The sequence below is a fragment of the Narcine bancroftii genome, chromosome 3 (genome assembly GCF_036971445.1).
Source record: "Narcine bancroftii isolate sNarBan1 chromosome 3, sNarBan1.hap1, whole genome shotgun sequence".
Taxonomy (NCBI): domain Eukaryota; kingdom Metazoa; phylum Chordata; class Chondrichthyes; order Torpediniformes; family Narcinidae; genus Narcine; species Narcine bancroftii.
This window is the reverse complement of record NC_091471.1, coordinates 339,371,543-339,395,485: the sequence shown is the minus strand read 5'-3', so window position 1 is coordinate 339,395,485 and position 23,943 is coordinate 339,371,543. Positions and strand designations below refer to the sequence as shown.

Here is a 23,943-nt window from a genome sequence, read left to right as displayed (position 1 = left end):
AAGGAAGCATACATTAGATTTAGGAAGCAAAAATGAGGAAGAGGACATTAGAATTATATTATCGGCAGGAAGGAATTAAGAAAGGAAAAAGGAATGTTTGAAGTGGGCATAAGAAGCCCTTGGCAAGAATGATATGGAGAACCCACAGATGTTCTACGCATATGTAAAGAACAGAAGGATGATAAGAGTAAAGGTAGGACCAAATAAGAAATAAAGGAGGCAACATGTGCTTGGAGGCAGAGGAGGTTGGGGAAGTCCTAGATGAATACTTTGCTTCAGTGTTCACCAGAGAAAAGGTCCTTGGTCAAGGTGAGGTCAAAATAGAATAGGCTTATGTTTTGTACCATGTTGAGATTAGGAAAGAGAAAGTGATCTTCTTAAAAACATTAGGATTGCTAAGTCCTCCGGGCCAGACGAGATATACTCAAGGTTGCTACGGGAAGGGAGGAAAGAAATGGCTGGGGCATTGGGGATGAGCTTTGCATCCTCTTTGGCCAGAGGGGAAGTGCCAGGGGATTTCAGAGTGACAAATGTGGTCTCCTTGTCTTACATTATTGGAGAGGATTCTTAAGGATAGGATTTATGAACATTTGGAGAAGTGCAGTCTTCTCAGGGATAGCCAGCAAGGCTTTGTGAAGGGAAGATTGTGCCTCACAAGCCTAATTGAATGTTTTTCAAGAGATAACAAAATAAATTGAAGAAGGTAGGGAGGTAGATGTGGTGTAAATGGATTTTAGTAAGGCATTTGTCCCATGAGAGACTCGTTCAGAAAGACATGAGGCATGGGATTCATGGAACCCGTGCCAACTCAAAATTGGCTTGACTGCAGAAAGCAAAGAGTAGTAGTGGACAGAAAGCATTCAGCCCTGGAAGTTAGTGACTAGTGGAGCTCTGCAGGGATCAGTTCTGGAACTTCTGATGTGATTTTTAATAATGACCTTGATAAAGAAGTGAAAAGATGCATCAGTAAGTTTGTGGAAGATACAAAAGTGGGAGGAGTTGTGGATAATGTTGAAGGTTGTCGTAGGTTACAAAAGAATATAGATAGGATGCAGAGTTGGGCAGAAAAGTGGCAGATGGAGTTCAATCCAGATAAGTGTGAGGCGAGTCATTTTGGAAGATCAAACCTGAAGGCTGAGTATAGGGTTAATAGTTGGATACTTAACCGTACGGTCAAAATTAGGGTAGCCATTCCAAACGAGGAATTCCAAATTCCAAATTAAACAGCATTGCAAGATCAGCAAATGCAAACACATTTTGTGTGTGTGTGTGTGTGTGTGTGTGTGTGTGTGTGTGTGTGTGTGTGTGTGTGTGTGTGGTAACCTATGACCATGTCCTTCTTTGGAATGGCCACCCTAGTCCAAATCTATACTTCACTTAAGGTTGCCATGCAAGAAGGCCTATAGGATGCAGGGCTTCATTAGTTGGTTGATGAGTTCAAGAGCTGATAGGTTTTGCAGCAAATCTACAAATCTCTAGTGAGATCATCCTTAAAATGTTGTTTTCAGTTCTGATCACCTCAATATACAAAGGATATGGAAGCTGTGGAGAAGGTGTAGAGGAAAGTTACTGGGATGTTGCTTGGATTGGAAAACAGGTCTTATGACACAATGTTAGCAGAGCTTGGACTTTTCTCTCTGGAGCTAAGAAGGATGAGCGGTGACTTAATAGAGGCAATAAGATGCTGAGAGGCATAGATAGGGTAGACAGCCAGCACTGTTTCCCCAGGCTGAGAGTAGCAAACACCAGAGGCTATCCGGACAAAATGAAGGGAGGAAAGTTTAGGGGAGACATCAGTGGGTTTTTTTTTACACAGAGAGCTGTGGGTGCCTGGAAGGCCACGGGTGGTGGTAGAGGCTGAAACATTAGAAGCATTTAAGAGACTCTTAGACAGGCACATGAATGGAAGAAAAATAGTGGGTTATGAGGTAGGGAGGGTTTAGTACTTTTGTTGTTTTGTGGTTCTTTTTAGTAGGAATATATAGATTGGCACAACCTCAAGGGTTAAAGGGCCTGTATTGGGCTGTAGTGTTTTATGTTCTAAAGCCAATCCATTTCTTTTCGAGGAGAGATGATTTCATACTTCTAACTTTTTTCACAGTTCACCAAATGATGTTAATATGTTTGACAATCCCACATATTTTCAACCATCCTACATACTTTAATGTCGTTTTAAGAATTCAGGCTCCTCCAGATTTTATAAATAGTAACCATGTATTTGTAAAATTGAAACTGTGAGCTAATTTGTACATCAGTAGTGTGGGCGACGTGTTAAGATGTCGACAATCAAACAATGTAGGGTTGGAAATCAACTAATTTAAAATGTTTTTTATCTTTAGTTCCAGTAAGATTGTGCAGAAGGCTGGGTGATGGTTAGATTTCCTCTTTGTGTGTATTGTTTACATGGTGCATTGTCTGTTGGAGATGTAGTGACTCCTTCCTCACAGCTCAGAGACCTGGGTTAAAACCTGACCATGTCTCTTTTCTCCCTGCCAACTCGTGGTCTTCCCCCAGGTGCTCTAGTTTCGTCCTGCACACATAATGGTTGGTAGGTTAATGGTCTACTGTATGTTAACCCCATTATGGAAGGCAGGAGAATTTGGAGAGAAAGAAGAGAATAGGATCAATATAAATTGATGTTTTATGGTTGGCACAGATGTAATGGTATCAAGGGCCTGTTTGTATGCTGTGTGACTGTAATTTACTGAGTACAACATTGAAGATCAATCGGTCATGTCGGCTTCTGGCACTGCATCCCTTTTTATTCCCTTGTAGCTCTGTAACATTTTCTCTTACATGCCCATCAATTCCCCTTTGATGTATTTGCCACTTTTACCATGGACGGGTAACTTTCAATGGTCCGAGGATACACAACATCTCTGAGTCTGTAGTTTTGTTTCGGCAAACCTCCCTGATGAACAGGACATTGCTGTAAGTGTACTGAAGGCCTCATGACCAAGAAATCCAAGTTTTCTTTTACGCAGAGTTGTGGGTGCCTGGAGTTCCTTGCCGGGGTGGTGGTGGAGGCAGGAACAATAGGGACATTTAAGAGTGAGGCACAAGGATGAAAGAAAAATGGAGGGTTACAAGGTAGGAAGGGTTTATTTTTATTTGGTGGGATCAACATAGCATCGAGGCCCGGAGTGCCGGTACTGTGCTGTAGTGTTCTATGATCAATGTTCTATATTAAGGTTTATTCAATCTTCCTGATTAAATTTCAGTCCAGGATGCTATAGAATGTTTCTGGAGAAGGGTAAGTATGATGTATGGCAAGTGACGAATGTTCATCACAGAGACTAAAACCTGACCTTGTAATAAGGCACAGGAAGATGGCATAATGAGTCATTGGACAGGGTGTCAAAGAACAATGTTGCCTGTAGAATTTTAACTATGAATCGGTTTGATGTTAACCTACAGCCCCCATATGTTTTGAAGGGTGGGAAGAAACCCATGCAATCTCCGGGAGAATGTACCAACTCTTTACGGACAGCGGCAGTCTTGAACCTGGGTCGCTGGTGCTGTAATAGGTTGTGCTAACGGCTACACTAACCTTGCCGCTGACTTTTACTTGGGAAGCTCACGACTTCTAGAAATGTTTTCAGTTGTGGTATGCCAGCAGCACAGCAGGAGAATTGGAATGTGTCACCACTAGCCTACTGCAGGGGGTGATCACTGTGCCTGCAGAAGGACAACCTGGGGGATGACTCCACCTGGCCGGCTGTCAATCAGCCCACCCGAATATAAGCCTGAGCTGGCCCCCCCCCCCCCCCCCCCCCCCTGAGCCAGTCATTTGGGAACCACCACAGCTGAAACTGGTTTGTATACAGACTTTTAGCAGAATAAAACCTGTAGTACAGACTTTTGTGTTTTGCGTCTGCTTGCTGCTATCAGAGAATGTCATGGGTCAGCTCTTGTAAGAGTTTCGTGGTGCAGAGTTGTGGTGCTCAGATGATTTCTTGGGCACAAGTGGAGTCAGGGTAGTGAATGGGCAGGTTGGTTTTTGAGTTGTGATTGCAATCAGACTGGAGTATGGTGGACTGAGCAAGGTGACCAGGAGATCCAAGGAAGACCCTGTCAAAAGAGCACCAGTTACAGCAGGGGTACAGTGCTGGACTGAATGTACAGGGACCAGGATCTGCTTGTGAAGGCCCTCAGCAAACTAGAAGGAGACCTCTTTCTTCCTGAGTGGCTTTCCCCACCCAGAGACCAAGTGGATGTGGCACCCAAATATGCGTTGCACAATGCTGACATGTTTAGGCACCTCTTACATTAGAAAGAACCGACATTCAAAAAGCAAACTTCAGGAGGAACAGTGTAGTGCTTAGTGCAACACTAGGCCCTTTCAAACTGCCATGTAAAATGGGGTTAAGGGGGCAATTTGCCCGGTTAGCACCCCAGTTGTACACAGATAGAAAGGGTCCAACCTGGTTAACCTCGTCGGAGGTAGTCAGGGAACCCAGTTAAACTTACCTAGGTTGCGCCCACAGGCGATTAGAACAGGAAAATGGCCGACCCGCTTATTCCATTGATGTCGGCCCTTGTGTGCGTGAGTCACTGGGCAGACAGCATCTGAACATCTGGTGAGTATGCAATGCATCATTCCAGAGGTGGGATCCCCCTATTAAATCGCCGGGTTGGTGATTTAATGGGTAGATCCCCATCCCCCCACGATTGGAAAGGTGCTTCCAGCACCACTGCCCCAGTAATTGCACCCGGGTCCCAGGAGGGCTGCCCAGGTGCTGCAGTTTAACAACAGCACCAGTGACCTGGGTTCAAATCCCTGGCTTTCTGTAAGGTGCTTCTATGTTCTCCCTGTGACCTGTATGGGTTTCACCCGGGTTCTCCGGTTTCCGCCATAAATGTGCAGGGTTGGGAGGGGAATTGGGTGGCATGGGCCTTCTACTGTACTGACTCATTAAAATTTGAATGCAGTGAATATTTGCTGCATCAAGTCAATTTTGACAAGTAAAGCACATATAAATGATCATGCGGTAGAAATTTCCCAGGTCAGATACACTGACATAGAGAGAATAATAGACACATTAAAGCAAAGCAGAAAGAGAAAATAAAGATATCAACAGCCAGCTTAACATTTGCTTTTTGAAAGATAGTGTTGACAGTTAAAATTTCTGTGATAATATTTTGTGGATGTTGCACCAAAAATCAGTGAATAAAAGAGACTGTGAGTGCTTTGTGAGGTCAACTAACCCAGTGCCAATCAGGAATCAAGCCTGAGGTGATACTAACTCACTCACAAGTAACATGCCTGCTGTTATCATTAGTAAGAACTCCATCATTATGGAGAGTTTCATTTCTCTTACCTCTCCATTGGCGAAGCAATAAAGCAAAGCAACCAGAAAACCCTGTGGAGGAAGAAAGCAGTTTTTATCGTTTTAAGACTCATTATTTAAACTAGAGCAAATATGACATAAGTAACTTAATGAAGGCAGCAGGAAGAAATCTGACTGCACGACACAAATCTAATTTCTCCCAAATCAGATGTATTAGCAGAACCATCTGTTTGGTTCATTATTGCCCAGAATACTCTGAATGAGCAGCGAAGGCTGTTCATCAATGTCTCAAAACCAAATTACAGTGTTGAAAAAAAGTAGTGGTGGCGAGAGCAGTATCTTATAACAGGTCTTTAAATCAATGGCAATTTCGGACTGTTTCAAAGCCAGTGCTTTCCTTGCATTGATGCGGTAAATGCAATGTTCTTCCTTATTACCATTTTTGTGCGGAAGTCTCAATGCTAACTAATTGTTGACTGCTGACGGGCTTGGTCTTCTGTTCAACTTGGATGAGTTGCTAACCCTTCCCTCTCCAAATCAGGGAGCTACCCTCTCCCCTTATAACTTCTCAGCTTTTTCTTTTCCACCTGTTCACCTGGGTGCCTTACCTCGCCCCTCCCTCTCTCCTCTCCTCCCCACTCCCCCCCATCTTTTTTATTCAGCTGGCCGTCTGTTTTTTTGCTTCCCCTTCCTTCCCCCCCCGACAAAAGGACCAGGCTCAAAATGTTGGTTAAACTTTACTTCCTATGGATGACCTGCTGAGTTTCCCCAACATGCACTCAACGCCAGGGTCTGCAGGCTTTCTTGTTGAACTCCATAGCACCCAAGAGTTGCCTGATGTCCCTAACTCTTCTGGAGAAGCTTGATGATCCAATGACACAAGAGATTAGACCAAACTTACCTTGGTGTTCACATATCAGTTGCTTATTTAGATTAAAAGTCCTTATAATTGAAGCCGGCTCCTTCTTACTTGGCTTTGTACAAAGGTGGGGCCCTTTTAGTATCATAGGAGCCACCTGAGCTTTGTTTATTGGGGAATTTCACTAGGGTCAGAAGACTTTAACCAATTCCCAAATTAAATTTATGGAAATCACTTTATGTGTGTCCAGGAAATGTACAACGGTGACATGCAAATCTGATTTCCCTCTCCTCATTGATAGATGGTCTTTGGAAGTAGTTGTAATCCTCTTGAAAAGATCACATATAGTCTTAGAAAGGATACAACACCTTACTGAAAAATTGCCAGCCTTACCTAGAATATATAGGCACTTCACTGATTTCGGCCAAGGCATGTGATCTTTTCTGGTTAGCCAGAGGGCCTCTTTAGTACAGTGTCTCTATGTGTTTCACTGTATGCACTGACCGTTTTTTCTTTTCATTGGGTTTATTTAAGAAGTGTAGGGAAACGGGATTTCTTTGGTGTTTTGTGTTCTGTATAATTGTTAAAAATAAGATTGTAAATGAAAATAAGTTTAAAAAATGACCTTATAATTTCTGTTGGACGACTCCTGAAGATCAGCGGCATTTTTTTTTGTGCCCTTCAAGTTTTGTTCAGTATACAGGGTTTTTCATCATTTGTAGATATTCTGATTTCTGCCTCAATTCAATGCCAAAATTGTGTAAGCATTGATTCAGTTGGAAGCACTCTTGCCTCTGGGTCAGTGAGATATTTATCCAAGCCCTGCATTCTGGAGACAGTATAGTACTGGTGCTGTTGGGAAGAGTTTGCCTCTTGGGACCACATTGTAATTTGTCTCCAAAATCTGTTGTGAAGCATGGTTTTGCTCCGAGATGGTGGCTACTTCATTCTATTGACAGGTGAATCTCTTGACTACCAAATTTAAATGGAGCTCCATTCTGTTTGATAGAGCGACAGTGGAAGCCCAAGACTGAAAAAAGTTGTGGACGCAGCTCAAGCCATCATTATTGGCTCTCTACATTTCCTGCTGCCTCATGAAATCAGCCAACATATTAAAAGACCCATCTCACATTCTCTTCCTCTCCTCCCATTGGATAGAAGATATATGCTTGAAAACACACACCACGAGATTCATGGATAGTTTCTTCCTCAGTATTATTAGACGACTGATGAACCTCTCATTAGTAAAATGATGCTGTCCTTACACTGTTTAACTGAATGTTTCCTCTGTAAGACTATACACTTTTGGTTTAGTTTGCAAATCTATTTATTTAAGAATGGGTTACCTTGACCGGATGGCATGCAAAACAGTTTGCACTGTATCTTGGTAAAGGTGATAATCAATAATTCAATTTAATTGAAATTCCATTAAAAAGAGCAGCTTGTTTTGGCTCAAGTGGCATAATTGAAGCCAATTATCGGACCTTTTCTCTCATTATGATTTGAGATAATATTTTGCTATGTGAAAAATGGAGTTTCTGTAGTTTCCCGAGCAATGGCTACATGATTTGAGAGGTGGGTGTCCGTGGCTCTAAAGCACTGCTTCTAAGGATGCCAACATTTCTAAACAGACAGATTTTTATTTATAATGCCCAAATAATGCAACTGCCTCCTGTTTTATTCTTGACTACCAAAGGAGGGCAGTGCTAGCTGATAAATATATTTTATAACTAGATTCTAAAAGAAATCACTTTGGTGATAAAACCAGGCAGAGAGCTTGATGTTTTGACACTGCAAGTTTTGACATTGCAAGTCAAAACAAGCAACTGCCTTTCAGGGGAAGTACTTCTGCTGGCTTGTAATGTGAAGTTAGATGGACAAGCCAAGAGAAGGACTATCACTGTGTGCTGTTTATCAAAGTTATAAGCATCTCTGCATGAACCAGGCAAGGAGCGCAGTTTACTGAGATGAAATTAAGAGAAACAAAGGGACACTAGCAGATTCAATCATTTTGATCAAATGGCATTGATTTTATTGAACATTTTTAGGAATATTATTTTCTTGAAGCTCTCTCCCTGTCTTTCCTCAGCCCACAACTAGTTTTTGTCTGAGCCTGCTCCAAAATATCATTGAATTCATTTATGTACCATCAAATTTGAATTGTTCATTGAGAAGTTTCATGCCACAATAAATTAAAATGACAACTTCAGAGCCTTAATATTCCAATCCAATTTTTCATGAGCTTATTCCCACCTTCACTTTCAATCACATAACTATCTCCAAATATCCCAGCCATCAACATCTCAGAAGTCACCTTTATATAGAATCCTATCTGGGCCAGCTATATAAACACGATGGCTAGAAGAGTGGTTAAAAGCAGACTGTCCTGCATCCAGGATTCACCTGCTCACACCTATCACCACCATTAAAACACAAGTTGGGAGTGAGATGGAAAGCTCTTCAATAGTCTTCAAGCACTCAGGAAGCTGGACACCAAGCAGGGAAAAGTAACCCGCTTACCCCATCTGTTAAAGTTGACCTGTGCAGCAATTTAAAAAAACAAAGCAGAACCAACTTTATTGTGTTACGCTAGCGGAAATAAAGGTTACAAAGAATGGGTAGACAGTGTCACTCATTCCCTGCACTGAGCCTCACTCCATTCATACAGTGTTTTAGTTCATCTTATATAGTCCTCTAGATGAGTGCTACGTGCAGTTTTACATATTTCTTGCAGTTGGTTTTTTTCCTCTTTTTGTTCCATATATCCTTGTGGTGTCTTTAGACATACAATCTCAACATTTTTAGATAGGCTAATCTTGCTTGACTCCAGTTATGCTATATTTGTCTAATTGCCATGACCTTGTCGAATTGTTTTCAGGCGTAACATGAGACCTTGAATTTATGCAGCCTTGCTCGTATCTGCAAAGCTATTGAATCCTCACTAGCATACACACACAGCAAGAACCTCTTGTTCAATATTCTTTTACACATCCACCACCCCAAGTACACAGTGTATCCTCCATCAATGCAAGTTTGCTGCAGTAGCTTGTCATCAACAAAATGCCTTGCATTTTCTCAAGCAGTGTGTCCCAGATTACAACTACCTCTGGATGCATTTTTCCCCCTCAGACCCCTTCTGATTTTTTTAAAAAGAGATTTTACTATAAAGTAATTTTACAGCATGAAGATTGTACCAGTTTATTAAGGCTGTGTAGATTGCTGACATTTAGAAGACTTTTTTGGTGGTTCTTCTTGGTGTTTGGGCACAAGGTTTAAGCAGAGGATTGCTAAGGATGACTGCTTTCCTCCCCAATGGATACGTGTAACGCATGTGTTGGATTTTAACAGAGTTAGCTGATTTCATGCTCATTATTTCCCTATTTATGACCGATTTTATTGCTTGCATTTTCAGAGCTTCCCATGGTTGCACTTGGAATTTCCACTAGCTAGAGGAGTGACATGGATGCATCAGGACACCACCACCCTGCAGGGACACTCAGACCTCACTTTTGAGAATATTGCAGGTGCCCACTTTCTCTTTTATCCTATGACTCTAACCAATACCTTGCAGGGACTCATGGTGGCTTCTGTCACTCATCCCAATCTCACATCTACACCAGCTAGACAGGGAAGGAGGACAGGTGCAGCCAGCCCTCACTTCCATGTTGAACTCTTGCATGATCTGATCTTGGAAATATAATACTGTTGCTTCATTATAGGGAGTCAAAATCCTGGAATACCCACTAACCCACACTAAAGGAGCAGATGCATCATACAAGCCTCAGTATTCAAGAAGAAGGTTCCACTTTTTGAAATCAGGGGCAATCAGAATATCTTGCCTGTGGATCCTTAAAGCCAAAATTATTAAGCTCAGCTTCAGATGACCCAGTGGGCACAGCTTGTGGAACACCTGGCTCACAGATTCAGTGATGTGGGTTCAATCCTGACCTGTAGTGCTGCTGGTGTGGAACTTGCACTTTCATCTGAGTACTCCAGTTTCCTCTCATACCACAAAAATGTGCAGGCTGGTGAGTAACCACTGCAAATTGCCCCTTCTGTGTAAATGAGTGGGAGACTCTGGGGAGGGGTTGTAATGGCAAAGTGGGGAGAATGGGGCTGGGTAGCATTCATGTAAAAATGAGGGCTCGATGTGGTTTGGGTAGGCCAAAGGTCCTGTTTACTTGTAGAAATTACTGTTCAACATAAGAGCTCAGGAGTGGAATTAAATAGCTCGTCTCCTCTCAAAATATCAGATAAAGAATGCAAGCTTAAATATCCAAACTCTTTTTGCAAAGTATTTCTCGTACCTGGAATGAGCTGATTGCTAATTGAAGGAAGAGTCGGATGTGCAGCAGTATGCCCTGTACATGTTCATCGAGCAGGAAGGTGAAGACAAATTCATGGACCCCAAGCAATGGTATCAGCACAAGAGTTGATCTTGTCAATCTAAATCATTAAAAAAAACAGAGATTATCTTGGGATGGATCTGACTTCACAATTAACAGCACATTCTGATTAATTGCTGCCTTGTTGATAATCGATAGAGCTATTGTCCAGGCCCATTTGTAGACCTGTTAAAATGCTCTCCTGAGTCATTGATGGTATTGAGTACAGGGTAGTGTAGCCACAGACTTAGTACGTTGCTGTCTCAGAGCTCCAGAAATTTGGGTTCAATCCTGACCTCTAGAATTGTTGGTGTGGAGTCTCCCCATTCTGCCTGTGACTGCGCCAACTTCCCTTGGGTGCTCCAGATGCCTCCCATAACCCAAAGAGGTGAAAGTTGATAGACTAAGTGGCCACTGACAATTATTTCTCATGTGTTGGCTATCGGTAGAATTTTGAAAGAGTTATAAAGTTGAGTCAGAGCCATTTTGTTGTACAGAACAGAAATGGATCATTAGACTTTTTGTCCATCTAACCTCACTCATTTGCATGCATTTGGACTATATATATTCTTCTATGCCTTGACCATTTAAGTGTCTATGTAAATGTCTCTTAAATGTAGTGATTGTATCTGACTCCACCAGCTCCTCTGTCAGTAAGTTCCACTGTGAGAAAAATGTTCCTCTTAACTCACCTTTAAGACTGCTCCCTTTTACTTTACACTTAACCCTTCTTTTGATACCCTTACCATGGAAAAGAAGGTTCTGAAGTTTTATATTTATCTCTATCAGATCATCCCACAGTCTCCTTCAACAAAATAGACCCTATCCAATCTCTCCCCATAACTAAAGACCTCCAATCCAGGCAATAACTGGTGTATCTTCTCTCCACTCTCTTCAACACAACCACATCCTTCCAATAGTCTAGTGATCAGAACTTCCAACAATGCTCCGTGTGGTCTAAACATTGTCTTGTAAAGTTGTAGCACAATGACCTAAATTTAATATTCTATGTCCTGAAACATTCCCTATACCAAGGTGACACAGTTAGTGTAGCAGTTAGTGTGACATTGTTCCAGCACTGTCTGTAAAGATTGGGTACATTCTTCCCATGTCTGCATGGGTTTCCTCCCACCCTTCAAAAATGTACCGGCGTTGTTGGTCAATTGGGCAGCAAGAGCTCATGTTATTGTGATGTATGCCTGAATTAAATTAAATACCTTCTTTACCAACCTGTGTTAAGATTTTTCAGGGAACAATGGACTTGAACCCTAAGGTCTCTCCATTCAGCGACATTTACTGTGTGTGTCCCATCCCCAGAATGATTTCTCACTATGCATCATTGGGATGAAATTCCATCTGCCAAATCTCCACCTAACTTTCCATCTGATTTATATTCTACAGTAGCCTTAGATAATCTTTGTTCTCCTGAACACCTACACATGTGCAAACATACATCCAAGTCATTAATATACATCACAACAAACAAGGGACCTAATAGTGATCTCTGTTGTACAGCACTGGTTTCAATTGGAAAAGCATTCTTCCACTGTGACTCTCTGCTCCATTCACGAGTTGGATCCAGTTAGCCAATTTGCCTTGGGTCCCATCTACTTTAACCTTCTGGACCAGCTGACAATATTAAGTGCCTTATGGAAGTCTACACAGACAATGCACTTTCATCAATCTTCTCAATGACCTTTTCATAAAACTCGATCACATTAGTAAGACAGGAACTCCCCCCCCTCACCAAGCCATACCAATAAGCTGTGATTAGTCTCTGCTCTTCCAAATGAACGTAAATCTTTCCCCTTGGAATTTTCTTCAATAATATCCCAACCACTGATGTAAAGCTTTCTGGCCTGTAGTTACCTGGCTTTTTCATGCAGACCTTTTTAGATAATTGAAGAATTTTAGTTATCATCCACTTTTCTGACATCTCAGCTGTGGCTAAAGAACATGCAAAAATCTGGGTCAGGGCTTCTGCTCTCTCGTTCATTGCTTCTTATTTGGCCTGAGGGATTTATCAACCCTTATGCATTCCATGACATCTAACACTTCCTCCTTCTCAATGATCACCTGCTCCAGATTGTCCACGTGCTCCTTCCTCAACTCACTATCTCCCGCGTCTTTCTCTTAATCCAGATGAGAGATATTTATTTAGGATCCGAACCACATTGCCTGGCTCCATTCCTTTATTCCTGAAGGGATGTATTCTTTCCCCATCTACAGAACACTCTTACTTCTAATATACTAATGGAATGTCCTGAAATTTTCATCAATAATATTGCCGTTATTTTATGGCCTTTCATTTTGAACCCTATTTCTTTCTTAAGTTCTCTCTTGCACGCTATATTCCTTAAGAGACTTCCTTGATCCTTGTTGCCTACATTTGTTTAAGGTACTCCCAGACATACATCCGTGTTCTGTTCACGGAGTGACACTGAAGAGTAAAACAATCGATTTCCTTCCATTCTCTATGACCAAATCCTTCTCATTCTCTCTGTTGCTGCGAACCTGGAGCAACCTGGTGACTCTACTGGCCTCTAAAATCCATCTGACTGTCGGAATATTGAGCAACAGAACCAGGAAAAAACTGGATACTCTAAAGGATTACAATGCAGTTGAATATCTCAAGTCCATGGTGGCCACCAAGGGCAGTGCTCGCAAGAGGTTGGCTACCACCCAATTCTTGAGCAAAGTTTGCCACCACTGCCAACCTTTTGCGAGAGGCATTATTTTCCATAGATAGGCCGATTTTCACTGTAATCGTGCAAGTTTTATATTTTTTTCTTTATTTTAGTTTTCAAAAGTGTTCGGTTGTATCTGTGGATGGACATAAGTCACATAGGTTGAAAGTCGGGAAGTACCTGTACTTTTATTGAAATGACTAAACCTCAATGTTCTTTATCATCTCGCATTCCGTAATTTTGCTAAATCTTTGCTTATTGCAAAGGAACATAGCTCTGAACTCATCCTAATTCCCTCTGACCTTAATCTGCTCTCAAGCTACTTCACCATGCCCTCTCCGAGCTGTTGAAATCAGCTTTTCCCAGTTCAGGTCATTAACTTGAGGACCAACTTTATCCCTTTCCATAACTACCTTGAAACTTACTGAATTATGGTCATTGTTCCCAAAGTGCTCCCCTACCAATATTTCCATCACTAGTCCAATTTCATTTCCAAAAATAAGACCAAGCACTGCCCTGACACATCATCTAAAAATCTGTTTTGGATGTAGTTATCAAACTCTGTCCCACCGGAGCCTATTGCATGAAGGCAACTCAATATTGGGAACAGCTTACCTGCCTCCAGTGTATGAGTGTCAAATACAAGAGGACACACCGTCAAGGTGAAAGGAAGGAGCCTTAATGGTGATTTAAAGGAAACGTTGGTTTCTGGAATTTGCTGCTGGAGGAGGTGATGGAATCAGATACAATCATTATGGTTAAGAGACATTTATACAGACACTTAAATAGGCAAAGACACAGTCTTGTTGTGGGCAAGTTGGTCGAGTATAGTTGAGCAAAAGATGTGGTGGTCTGACAGGTCTATTTCTGAACTTTATATTTTTATGACACTGCTAGCTTAGACTTTCCTCTTCTCCACGGTGCTTCACAGGGAGATTTTCTCACACTGAAATGGCTTCCTATGTCATAAGGAAGTAATAAAATTCAAACACAAAAAACAAAATGGCAATGCAAAATAACCAGGCAGAAATGTTGAATTTCTCTGTAATTCAGTTTATGCTTTTTTCATACCTTTTATAAAATGTTCTTTATGTATATGAATGATGAATTAAATATTCACCTTTTAATTTATGAACAGCAAGGCCTGAGAATGTTTCTTTCCCTCTTGCTACGTCCTGAGCTAGTTGACACATTGCTGGGGTACAATGCCATATGTTGTAATTAGACGCTCATGAGAATTAGATTCTGAGGTCAGACACGAGGGCCAATGCTGCAGTGCATTGCTTTGGTGTATTTTTTTCCTAAAAGTGAAAGAGCCAGGAGGTCTGACTGAATTTGCTCTTCCTGAGATTTATCATGACCAAACCCTTCGCAAATTTCAGCAGGTAGTATCTGAGTTGATCCTGACACTCAGGCCGTACAAGGTTAAATTGGAAAAATAAAAAGGCATCTTTTTGGAGCCCTGCTTTGTAATGCAATCCTGCCTTTGATATTTCCCAGTATCTGGCATCCAATTCATCAAAGCAGCTGCAAGCTTTCTCTGAGTCCAACATATTCCCAAACGGAGAGAATATTACAAAGTATGAATCAATCATATCATATACACAGCACAGGACAATTAATGTATGAAGCAGAAGAACTGTTTATGCCCATTCTAAATGTTTTGTTGCATGATGTTTTAGGGTTGGGTAATTTAACAGTCAGTAGTATGTTAGGCATGATGCTTGAGATATTTCAGGTCCAAATTAGAAGTGTTTTACTCAATGCTTTAACCATTGCCTAGCAGATTAAGGTATTTTGGGCATTATTACAAGTGTACTCATTGAATAGATGGTAAGCAGGAAAGATTTATGTCCCTTTTACACAGTGATCCCACTTAATTGGCATGAGAACGACCCGTCTTTAAAGCCAGCTCGGGTCATTCACACTGAAGAAAAGTCGGGTCAGTGAGCCTTTTAGGCAGGAGTCACTGGCAAACACATCGGCTCAGATACTGCCAACCTTGGCGGGTAATACCTGGGGTGAAAATGACTCCCTATTCTGCATTCATTCCGTTTACACAGGTACATGAAATGGTTAAAAGGTGGTTAATTCCTGTCTTTTAACGGCTGCGTTAAAGGAATGTTAGATGGTAAAAGGTTAAACATGGTCCAATAAGTAGGACCAAAAACTGGTGAAGGGAATTTACTGCAGTGTAGAACAAGGCCTTCAGAAAGACACAGCATGGGAACAGGTCAATGAACACACATGGAATGCATTCCTTTATTAGTAAGGCATTGAATGTAAGAGCTGGAGGCAAGAGCTGGAACAATGGGAATACTGCATACAGTCATAACCAGGACATTTCAGGAGGGATGAGATTGAACTGCGGCGGGGCAGAGAAGAAGGTCACAGATGGTGGCAGGACTTAAAATAGTTGTTATGAGGCAAGATTCGATTCACCTGTTTTCTTTATTACAGAACGGGAGGTAAAGAGGAGGGATTTGTTTCTTGGTGGGGTGGTAGGGAGGGTAGGAGAGGTGACAAGCACCAAAACACATGGAATAAATTATTGGGAGAAGGATGAGACAGAGATGTGGAATTGTTTATTTTCAGCCAGAAAGGAGGGGGTGGCACATGCCGAAACCATCAGCACATTTAAACTCTCCATGGGTACTCGATTCAAGATAGCGCCATATTGTGAGCTGCTTCCCGCTGATCTTCTCCTCACACATTCTTCAATTGCTCAACTCTTCCATCCACCCCACTCCAACACCCGCAATATTATTCCATTCTAACTGATCTCTCTCTGTAACCCTACATTCTCTAGTATTATGTATGGGTTCAATAGCTGGACTGCTCACACAGCAAACATTTTCACTATACCTTGGTACATGCAACAACACACTTGATATTGAAATTACAGGAAATCTATGATCTGCAGGCCTATATTACCTATATTAAGAAGGTAGCTCCATTTCAACTAATTCAGATAAAATGGGTTGAGTAGTCCCCTTTGACATAGTAAATTTTTTCCCTGATTCTGTGATGGTCCTAGATTTAAATCGGTGTGAGTCCAAGTGAATTTCATTATTTCAATTGCAATTTTCAATCTTCAGCATGAAAAAGTAGAAATAATGCTGCTCTCCTTGCTACCCTCTAAACCCATTTTGATGATAGACATGTTGTTATTGACTGATGACAGAATGACCTTCCCCTTCCATTGTTTGATTGATAGTCAGAGTCGTGCCGAGGGGGCATTCGCAGGCATTGACTCCCGAACAAGGTATTTTGACCCCCCCAACCTGCTCGCGGCCATCACCCCCCCACCCACTCACAGCCATTTCCCGCCCTCGTAGCCTAGAGTCACAACTGTCTAACATCAATAGCGTGTTGCAACTGTAGTCTGCAATATAAGTAGCATGCTTGTCTGTTATGTTAGAGGAGGATGGGAAGGGGGAGTGGGAGGAGGAAGGGGAAGGGATGGTGGACAGGGGATGGGGAGGGGACAGCGGACGGGGTAGGAAGGGGGAAGGTGCTGGCACCAGTGCTGCATGGAGGACGTTCATGGTAGGAAGGTAGACACCACCATCACCCCGACCACTCCCACCCGCTGAGTGAGTTTTCAAAAGTCAGTTTATCTCCCCCCCCCCACCATTACCCTAATGCCCCCCACTAAGACCTGTCCTGGCGCCGACCCTGTGGATAGCCGATACGCAATGATCGGTACTTGATCAAAAAGGTAGCTGGTTCTTGAGAGTCCAATGAAAGGCATCATCTTAATGAGGTAAGGAGAAGAGAAACAAATAAATGTTGTTGATTTAATAGATTATTAATTGTACTTGCAATGTTATCATCTCAGATTTTTATTATAAATGCGGCAAAGCATGTATAAGAAATCATGGTACCTGTATTTGTAATCACTGAAACGCTTTTGTTGGGCTTTAAGTTTGGAAAGCAAGGTTTTCAAGATCTTTATGAAGATATAGAAATTCATCTGTCATAAAAAGAAGCAAAAAAATGACAATGCATTTCATTAAAGTTGACTTATTGATCCTGTTAAAATTTGTTTCTGCAAGTTCCTGCAGTGACAGTATAGTGTGGAGAAATGAGGCAGCCACTGTTAATTAGCAGACTGTGGCGTGCTGAGGAAGCAGCCAGCAGGCACAAAAGACTGTACAACAGGCTTTATTCAGGCAAAAGTCAGAACACCAGTTCATGCTTTGGTGGCTCCCTCAGGAGGGGCCGGCTCAGGTCTATGTTCAGGTCGGCTGATTGACAGCCGGCCAGGTGGAGTCATCCCCTTATGTGGTCCTTCTGCAGATACAGAGATTACCTCCTGCAGTAGGCTGGTGGTTGTATCACCACACAGACCACATTGTCTTTTACCTGATGTTTGTTGAGGGAGGAATATTGGTCAAGATACAGAGGAATTTGCTCTTCCTGGAATAGTGAGGTGGAATATTTAACGTTCAGCTGAGGCAGTGTCAGCCAAATGCAGCATATTGCTTTAAAGAAAGCACATACCGGGACACACTTCTTTAATTGGAGCTCAAAGCCACAGTCTTTGCCTGTGAGGTCATACTCCCTATTAACCAAGACAACTCATTGTAAATTGCACAAATATTTAGTGCTTTTATTGCCTTTGCAATTTTAAGTGCCTCTAATTCTTATACCGTTTAAACACAGTATAACTGTGTGTAAATATAATTCTGCAGCTAATACCCATCATTATTTCTGGATTCAGCTCTCTGAGAATTAGTCACAGTCACATGACAGAAATAACTTCAACTTTGAAGAGCTGAAGGATGTTGGCAGTTGTGAGAGTGACTTAAAGTGGACTGAAACACATAAGCATATTGATTTTTAAATTTTATACACGCACCGCTGTAACAGACGCTTCCGGCCGACGAGCCCAAATAAGCTAATTAACCTACAAAACTCTCATGTGTTTTGAAGGGTTGGAGGAAACTGAAGCACCTGGAAAAAAAAACACACGCAGACACGGGGAGAACGTATAAACTCCTTACAGTCAACACCTGATCACTGCACTAACTGCCACACTAACCATGGCACTCCTATGCTAACCAGGCCACCCTGAAATTCAAATACTAATTGTCATGTGAAATATAAAGGGGGAACACTTTCTATTGCCTTGTTTGTGCAGCTGAGACTGTCACCTTATTCACTATGCTTGCTCTGTCATTTAGAGAGAATCGCAACATTATTTTAACAACCCAGTGAATCATTCTTCTTGCATAGAGTACACTTTTTAGTGGTCTACTTAAAGTGTGGACCACTGCCCCCATGCTTCCCTCTTGAAACATCAGTAATTCCCATCATTAACCAAATGACTTGTATGAATTGGATGCCCTCAACATGTCAGCACCATTTCACCTGCTGAAATCCAGTGATGCCTGGCCATTAAAATGAACCAGGTCTCTTCAAACACTTTCCAAGAAAATGCACTGCTTGGGAGTTAACATTTCTCCTGAAGATAAATCGGTAGTGATTTCCATTATTAATTGGGTTTTGCAATATTTCTGAAGCAATCTTCTTTTTCACTGGTTCAGTTCTTAGTAGATGTGTCCTTTAATTGTATAAAATGAGAATTTTCATATCACCTATTGGTTATTGGTAATTATGAATCATGTTTATGAAGGTAAAATATTAGGATTGTATTTATTTAATTTCTTAAGCTTCTTCGAAATAGTAGATATTTTTGGCTAGTGGTTGTGGGGCATGAACTAAAATATTAACCGTATGTAGCGGGAACGCTACGCAAAATGTGGAGTAAGAACGAGGCACACCAACAGTCGCGTAGAGGTCGAAGACTGATTTATTGCTCTGCCAGCTATGTTTACATTTACTCCCTGCCTCTGACGACAGGAGTGGTGTCATCTCAGCACCGGCCTCTGACTGCCCGGCGTTCCCGCAGTTGCCCGCTGCTTCCCACCATGTGGGAGGTCACGTGGGACGACGGCCATTGATCCCTGTGGGACCCACATGATCGCCGCATTCACCGGCCACTTTGTGAGCCGGGTCATGACTCGGTTCGCGGGTCGCTTGCTACAAGTGTACTTTAAAGAGATGTATTGTTAAATAGCTTTTTGTTAAAATGCTTGATCTTAATAAAAAATGGCAAAAATGTAAATGAGATTGTATATGATATTACCACTTGTTCAGAGCAAGACCATAACTACAAAAAAAATCTTAAGGTATCTTATGAGATTAAAAAAGAGGACATGTTGGAGCTTTTGAAAAGCAAGGTTAGGATAAAAAAGTAAAACACGAAAGTCTGCAGACTTGAAGTAAAAATGCAATGGTGGAGAAACTCAGCAGGTCAAATAGCAAAGATAAAGATACATAACCAATGTTTCGAGTTTGAGCCCCTCATCGAGGTATGGAAAAATGTCGATAGGCATCTGAACACAAAGTTAGGTAAGTCATCAGCACCAGGCGAGATTTACTCAAGGCTACTGGGTGAAGTGAGGGAGGAGATTGCTGAGTCACTGGCGATGATCTTTGCATTGTCACTGGAGGCAGAAGTACCAGAGGATTGGAGCTTTGCAAATGTTGTTCCCATGTTCAAGAAAGAGAGTAGAAATAACCCAGGAAATTATAGACCAGTGAGTTCTACTTCAGTGGTGGGCAAGCTGTTGAAGAAGATCCTAAGAGATAGGATTTACAAGAATTAAGAAAGACATCATCTGATTAGCGATAGTTGGCATGACTTTGCCAGGGGAAGGTCATCTCTGGAGCCTGATTGAATTATTTGGGGATGTAACAAAGCACACTGATGGAGATAGAGTGGTGGATGTAAGGTATTTGATAAGGTTCTCGTGCAAGGCTTATTCAGAAAGTAAGGAGGCCATGCTTTGTTGATACAGTATTCATTTGCCCGGAGAAGGCAGAGGGTGGATGGAGATGATTCATATTCTACGTGGGGGTTGGAGACCAGTTATGTATTGTGGGGATCTGTTCTGGGACATAGTCTCTTTGTAATTTTTATAAATGACCTGGACCAGAATGCGAAAGGGTTAGGAAGTTGATGGATGACACAAAGGTAGGTGATGATGTGAATAGTCTACAGGGTTGCCAGAGGTTACAGAGGGACAGTAGGTGCTTTCAAATTGCAGCACCTGGGTCGCCCTCCCGGGACCCTGGTGCGATTGCTGGCTCGTGGGTGCAGGATAACAGCCTGACCTGCCTGATAAATCACCAACGGGGCGATTTAAGGGGGATCCCATCCCCATGGTGATGCGGTGAGTGAAACTCCGCGCACTCACCAGAAGTACTGGCGTCAGTCAGTACTTTATTTTTGGAAGTAACATACAATGTGCTGACGGCATCATAAAGCACACACGTCACTATTATTGGGGGTGAACTAAGCAATATACCATCACTCTATCTGTGATATTTAATCAGTTGCTTCCATTTCTGCAACAGCTTGTGCATCTTGAGCTTTTAATGCAGTTTTGAGGCAGAAACAGCTTAAGAAAACTTAGTTCTTTTCAGGATTTGATAACCAAAAGCAGTAGTTGCCCAAAATGTACCGCGCATCTCTGTATTCCTGAAGCATTGGTTAATGGCATTATCAAAACTGTTTCACCTTTGCTTTTGACACCTTGAAACCCTGTGTTCTAAATACAGTACTAGTATTAGTAACTTAAGGGTTTGGTTATATCTCCAGTTTAACTGCCACCCTGAATGAAGCCCTTCATCATGGTAACCCCCTCCTTCACCATCAGTTGCAACTCCCCATCCCCTATCAGTTGTCTCCCCCGCTGCCGTGAACGGGTGGGGGGGAGGAAGCAGTTTCTGCCATGACATACCACTCAGGATGTGCTGCTCTGCCAGCGCCTGAGCGATTCCAGCGGTGTGAGAGATTATGGGTAAGGAAGACGGCCATTGATCCCGCTCTCCCTCATTGAGCTGTCGCTGTGAACTGGAGTGGCGTTCGTGGCAGCAATCATTCTTCCCCTGATTGGCCCCCCTCCCCTCGATGCCAGGGCACCAGATAGAGGTTTCCCTGTGGTGCACACATGCAAGTGTTGGTGTCATCTAAGTAACTGGGTTAACAATTTTCCCTTTCAAACCGCCAGAGCAGGACGCCCGGGCTAAGTTTTATTGGGTTCCCTGACCACCTCTAAGATAGGTCAGGGAGCTGGTTGGGTTCTGACCAGGTTGACCCATTTGGACCCTTGCAATTGCCGTGTACCTGGGTCACTAACTGTGCAAATTGCCCAGTTAACCCCGTGCACATGGCGGTTTGAAAGGGTCCATTGATAGGATGCAGAGCTGGACTGAGAAGTGGCAGATGGAATGTAATCCAGAAAATTGTGAAGTGATTCATTTTGATAGGTCAAATTTGAAGGCAGAATACAATGTTAATGGAAAGACTGGGCAGACATAGGACACTCAAAGCTACTGCACAAGTTGATAGTGTTGTAAAGAAGGCATATGATGTATGGGCCATTATTAACCATGGCACTGAGTTCAAGAGCCTTGATGTAATGTGGCAGCTATATAAGACCTTGAGATATTGATAGATAAAAATGAATGAGAAAGTCTGGGCAGCTATTAGAGTAGGCTGTTAGGTCTGCACTACACTGTGGGCCCAAGGCTGTAGTTTTCTATGTTCTATGTCCCAAGAAATGACAGCCATTTAACTTGTACCGTAGAATTTTATAACCTTTTGGTCTCCTGCTTTAGTAGCTGCCTCAATTAAATTTTGTTTGGTGAGATTTCAAGAAGCACTCTTGGATATTTCACTCAATTATAGGCACTCCATTCAGAGAAGGTAGCTTTGTCATTCACAGCCTCTGCACCCAGTTTATTCAGGTGAATTAAACGTGAGATGGGGAGTGTGGGGTAGTGGGAGGTCGCTAAACATATGTTTAAACTGCATTCATCTCTGCATATTTGAATCCGTGGACCAGTGGAAATCCATAAAAGGACGTGAAGGCAACCAATGTGAAATGGTGGCTCCACTAATAATGATGAATTTCTTCTCTCAAGCCCTCTCATGATACATGTAGCAGCAGATCCATAAAATGAGCCACATCTGCCCCAGCAACACATGAGGATCAAATGATCCCAATAAGATGGCAGTTACGTGCGGCTGATTTGGACATCTCTCCATCCAAGTGATTGGTAGATCAATAAGGTGCTTTCTCCACAGCCGGACTGAAGGATTGCAGAAACAAATTTGTAACAGGACCGATAAGGTGGTGGTGAATCGAAAACTAAGACACTGACCGTTCATCAAAAAATGAAATTAAGCAATGTAAATTGCTGATTTATTTTCAATGTGACTGTACCAAAAGGATTTCCATACTTACAGTAATTGCAAATATCACTGGTCCTCTAATTATCCACCAAATGCCCATGTTACGATTTCTTGTCCAGCACCTAATGTATGAAAATAGATTTATAACTTTTAAATACAACATCTCAGTTTTGAAGAAAAATTCATTGCCTCACGATGTTTACTTTTTTCTCCTCCCCATGTATCTTAACCTCTGATGAGGCTTTTACAGTTTTACTCTTCTGTTCGTATTGATGCACAAGTGTGGAAGCCCCAGGCACCTTCACACATCCTTTTTTTTGCTCGGAACACCAGTTTCACTCTCTGTTTTATGAGAGAGGAAGAATATGGTGATAAAAGCCACGTAGTGAAAGTTTGAAAGGCCTCTGCTACCTCCGAGGTTAAGTGAAAAATCAAATAAGCTGCAGTTGCTGGAAATCTGAAGTAAAAGCAGAAAATGCTGGAGGTACTTGAGGAGTCAATATCTCGAGGCAAAGGTGCTTTTATGGAGTGATGCTGCATTGAGGTCAGCTCCATTTGGGGAAAGAAAAAGGCGGACTTACCTTAATAGAGAAGGCCTATAAGGGTGCTCCAGCATTGCTTTTATAAAGAGTCTTCTTCCGGAGCTGAAGGAGGTGGGGGTCAAGTGATGGTGTACCACTGCCATTCACCATGACAGGAAACACAGAGCAGTTCCAGCTGTGTGGGGGATTATGGGTAACAAAGATGGACATTGATCCTTCTTTCAGGTCTTCTGCCCGATGCTGCCCCTCCAGCACGCCGAGCATGGCTTTCCGCTCCCCTCTTTCATCCATCGGACTCCCCGGCTCTGCTTCTCTGTCTCCACTCTTCAGCATCTCTCCTTCTTCCTCCCGGGCTGTGGAGCTCAGCACCTGGGTTCCTTCACCCTCTGACCCTCTGACTCCCCTTGTCCTCGCTGGACTCTCTCCACCCCCAGTCACCTTGCATGTCTATTTCTCTCTTTCCATCTCCCCATCGCCCCCCTGCTCCTCGGTCTTGGCGGCCTTGTTGTTGAAGGAGAGAGGGCAGAAGGGAACAGGAAGAGGACATTTTGGGGTGGGAGGATGGAATGCTACCCCACACAACTCACTGTGGGAGCCCTGGTGGTGGCTCCTGGGTCATGGGCTGACAGCATCATCGCGATGTCATCAGCCCGCTGCTAAGCAACCGCCCTCAGCGACATAGTCTTTACAGAATGAGGTGGAACAACTCGCTTCACCTGTGAAACTATCCTCCTGGAAGGATCAGAATCCACATCCAGTACCTGCCATCAGAGTTGTTATAAAGGTAGGTGAATTGATGTGAAGCTTTAACAACCCTTCAGCATCTAAGCCCACGCCAATCCATTTTATTCTTCCCATTCTTCTGTAATCTTACCCAACCCTATTTTATTCTCCCCAGGGTTCCTCTG

General features: G+C 42.5%; 1 protein-coding gene across 1 annotated transcript in view; it reads right to left on the bottom strand.

The window, feature by feature from the left end:
* Positions 1 to 23,943, bottom strand: part of LOC138756592 (glucagon-like peptide 2 receptor) — a 70,919-nt gene that overhangs the window by 6,789 nt on the left and 40,187 nt on the right. Inside the window, exons 9-12 of the mRNA XM_069923016.1 lie at positions 22,546 to 22,615; positions 17,110 to 17,198; positions 10,458 to 10,596; positions 5,322 to 5,363 (exon numbers count right to left, since the gene is read on the bottom strand). Of these exons, the coding sequence (XP_069779117.1) occupies positions 5,322 to 5,363; positions 10,458 to 10,596; positions 17,110 to 17,198; positions 22,546 to 22,615 (340 nt within the window). The remainder of the gene's footprint in view (positions 1 to 5,321; positions 5,364 to 10,457; positions 10,597 to 17,109; positions 17,199 to 22,545; positions 22,616 to 23,943) is intronic.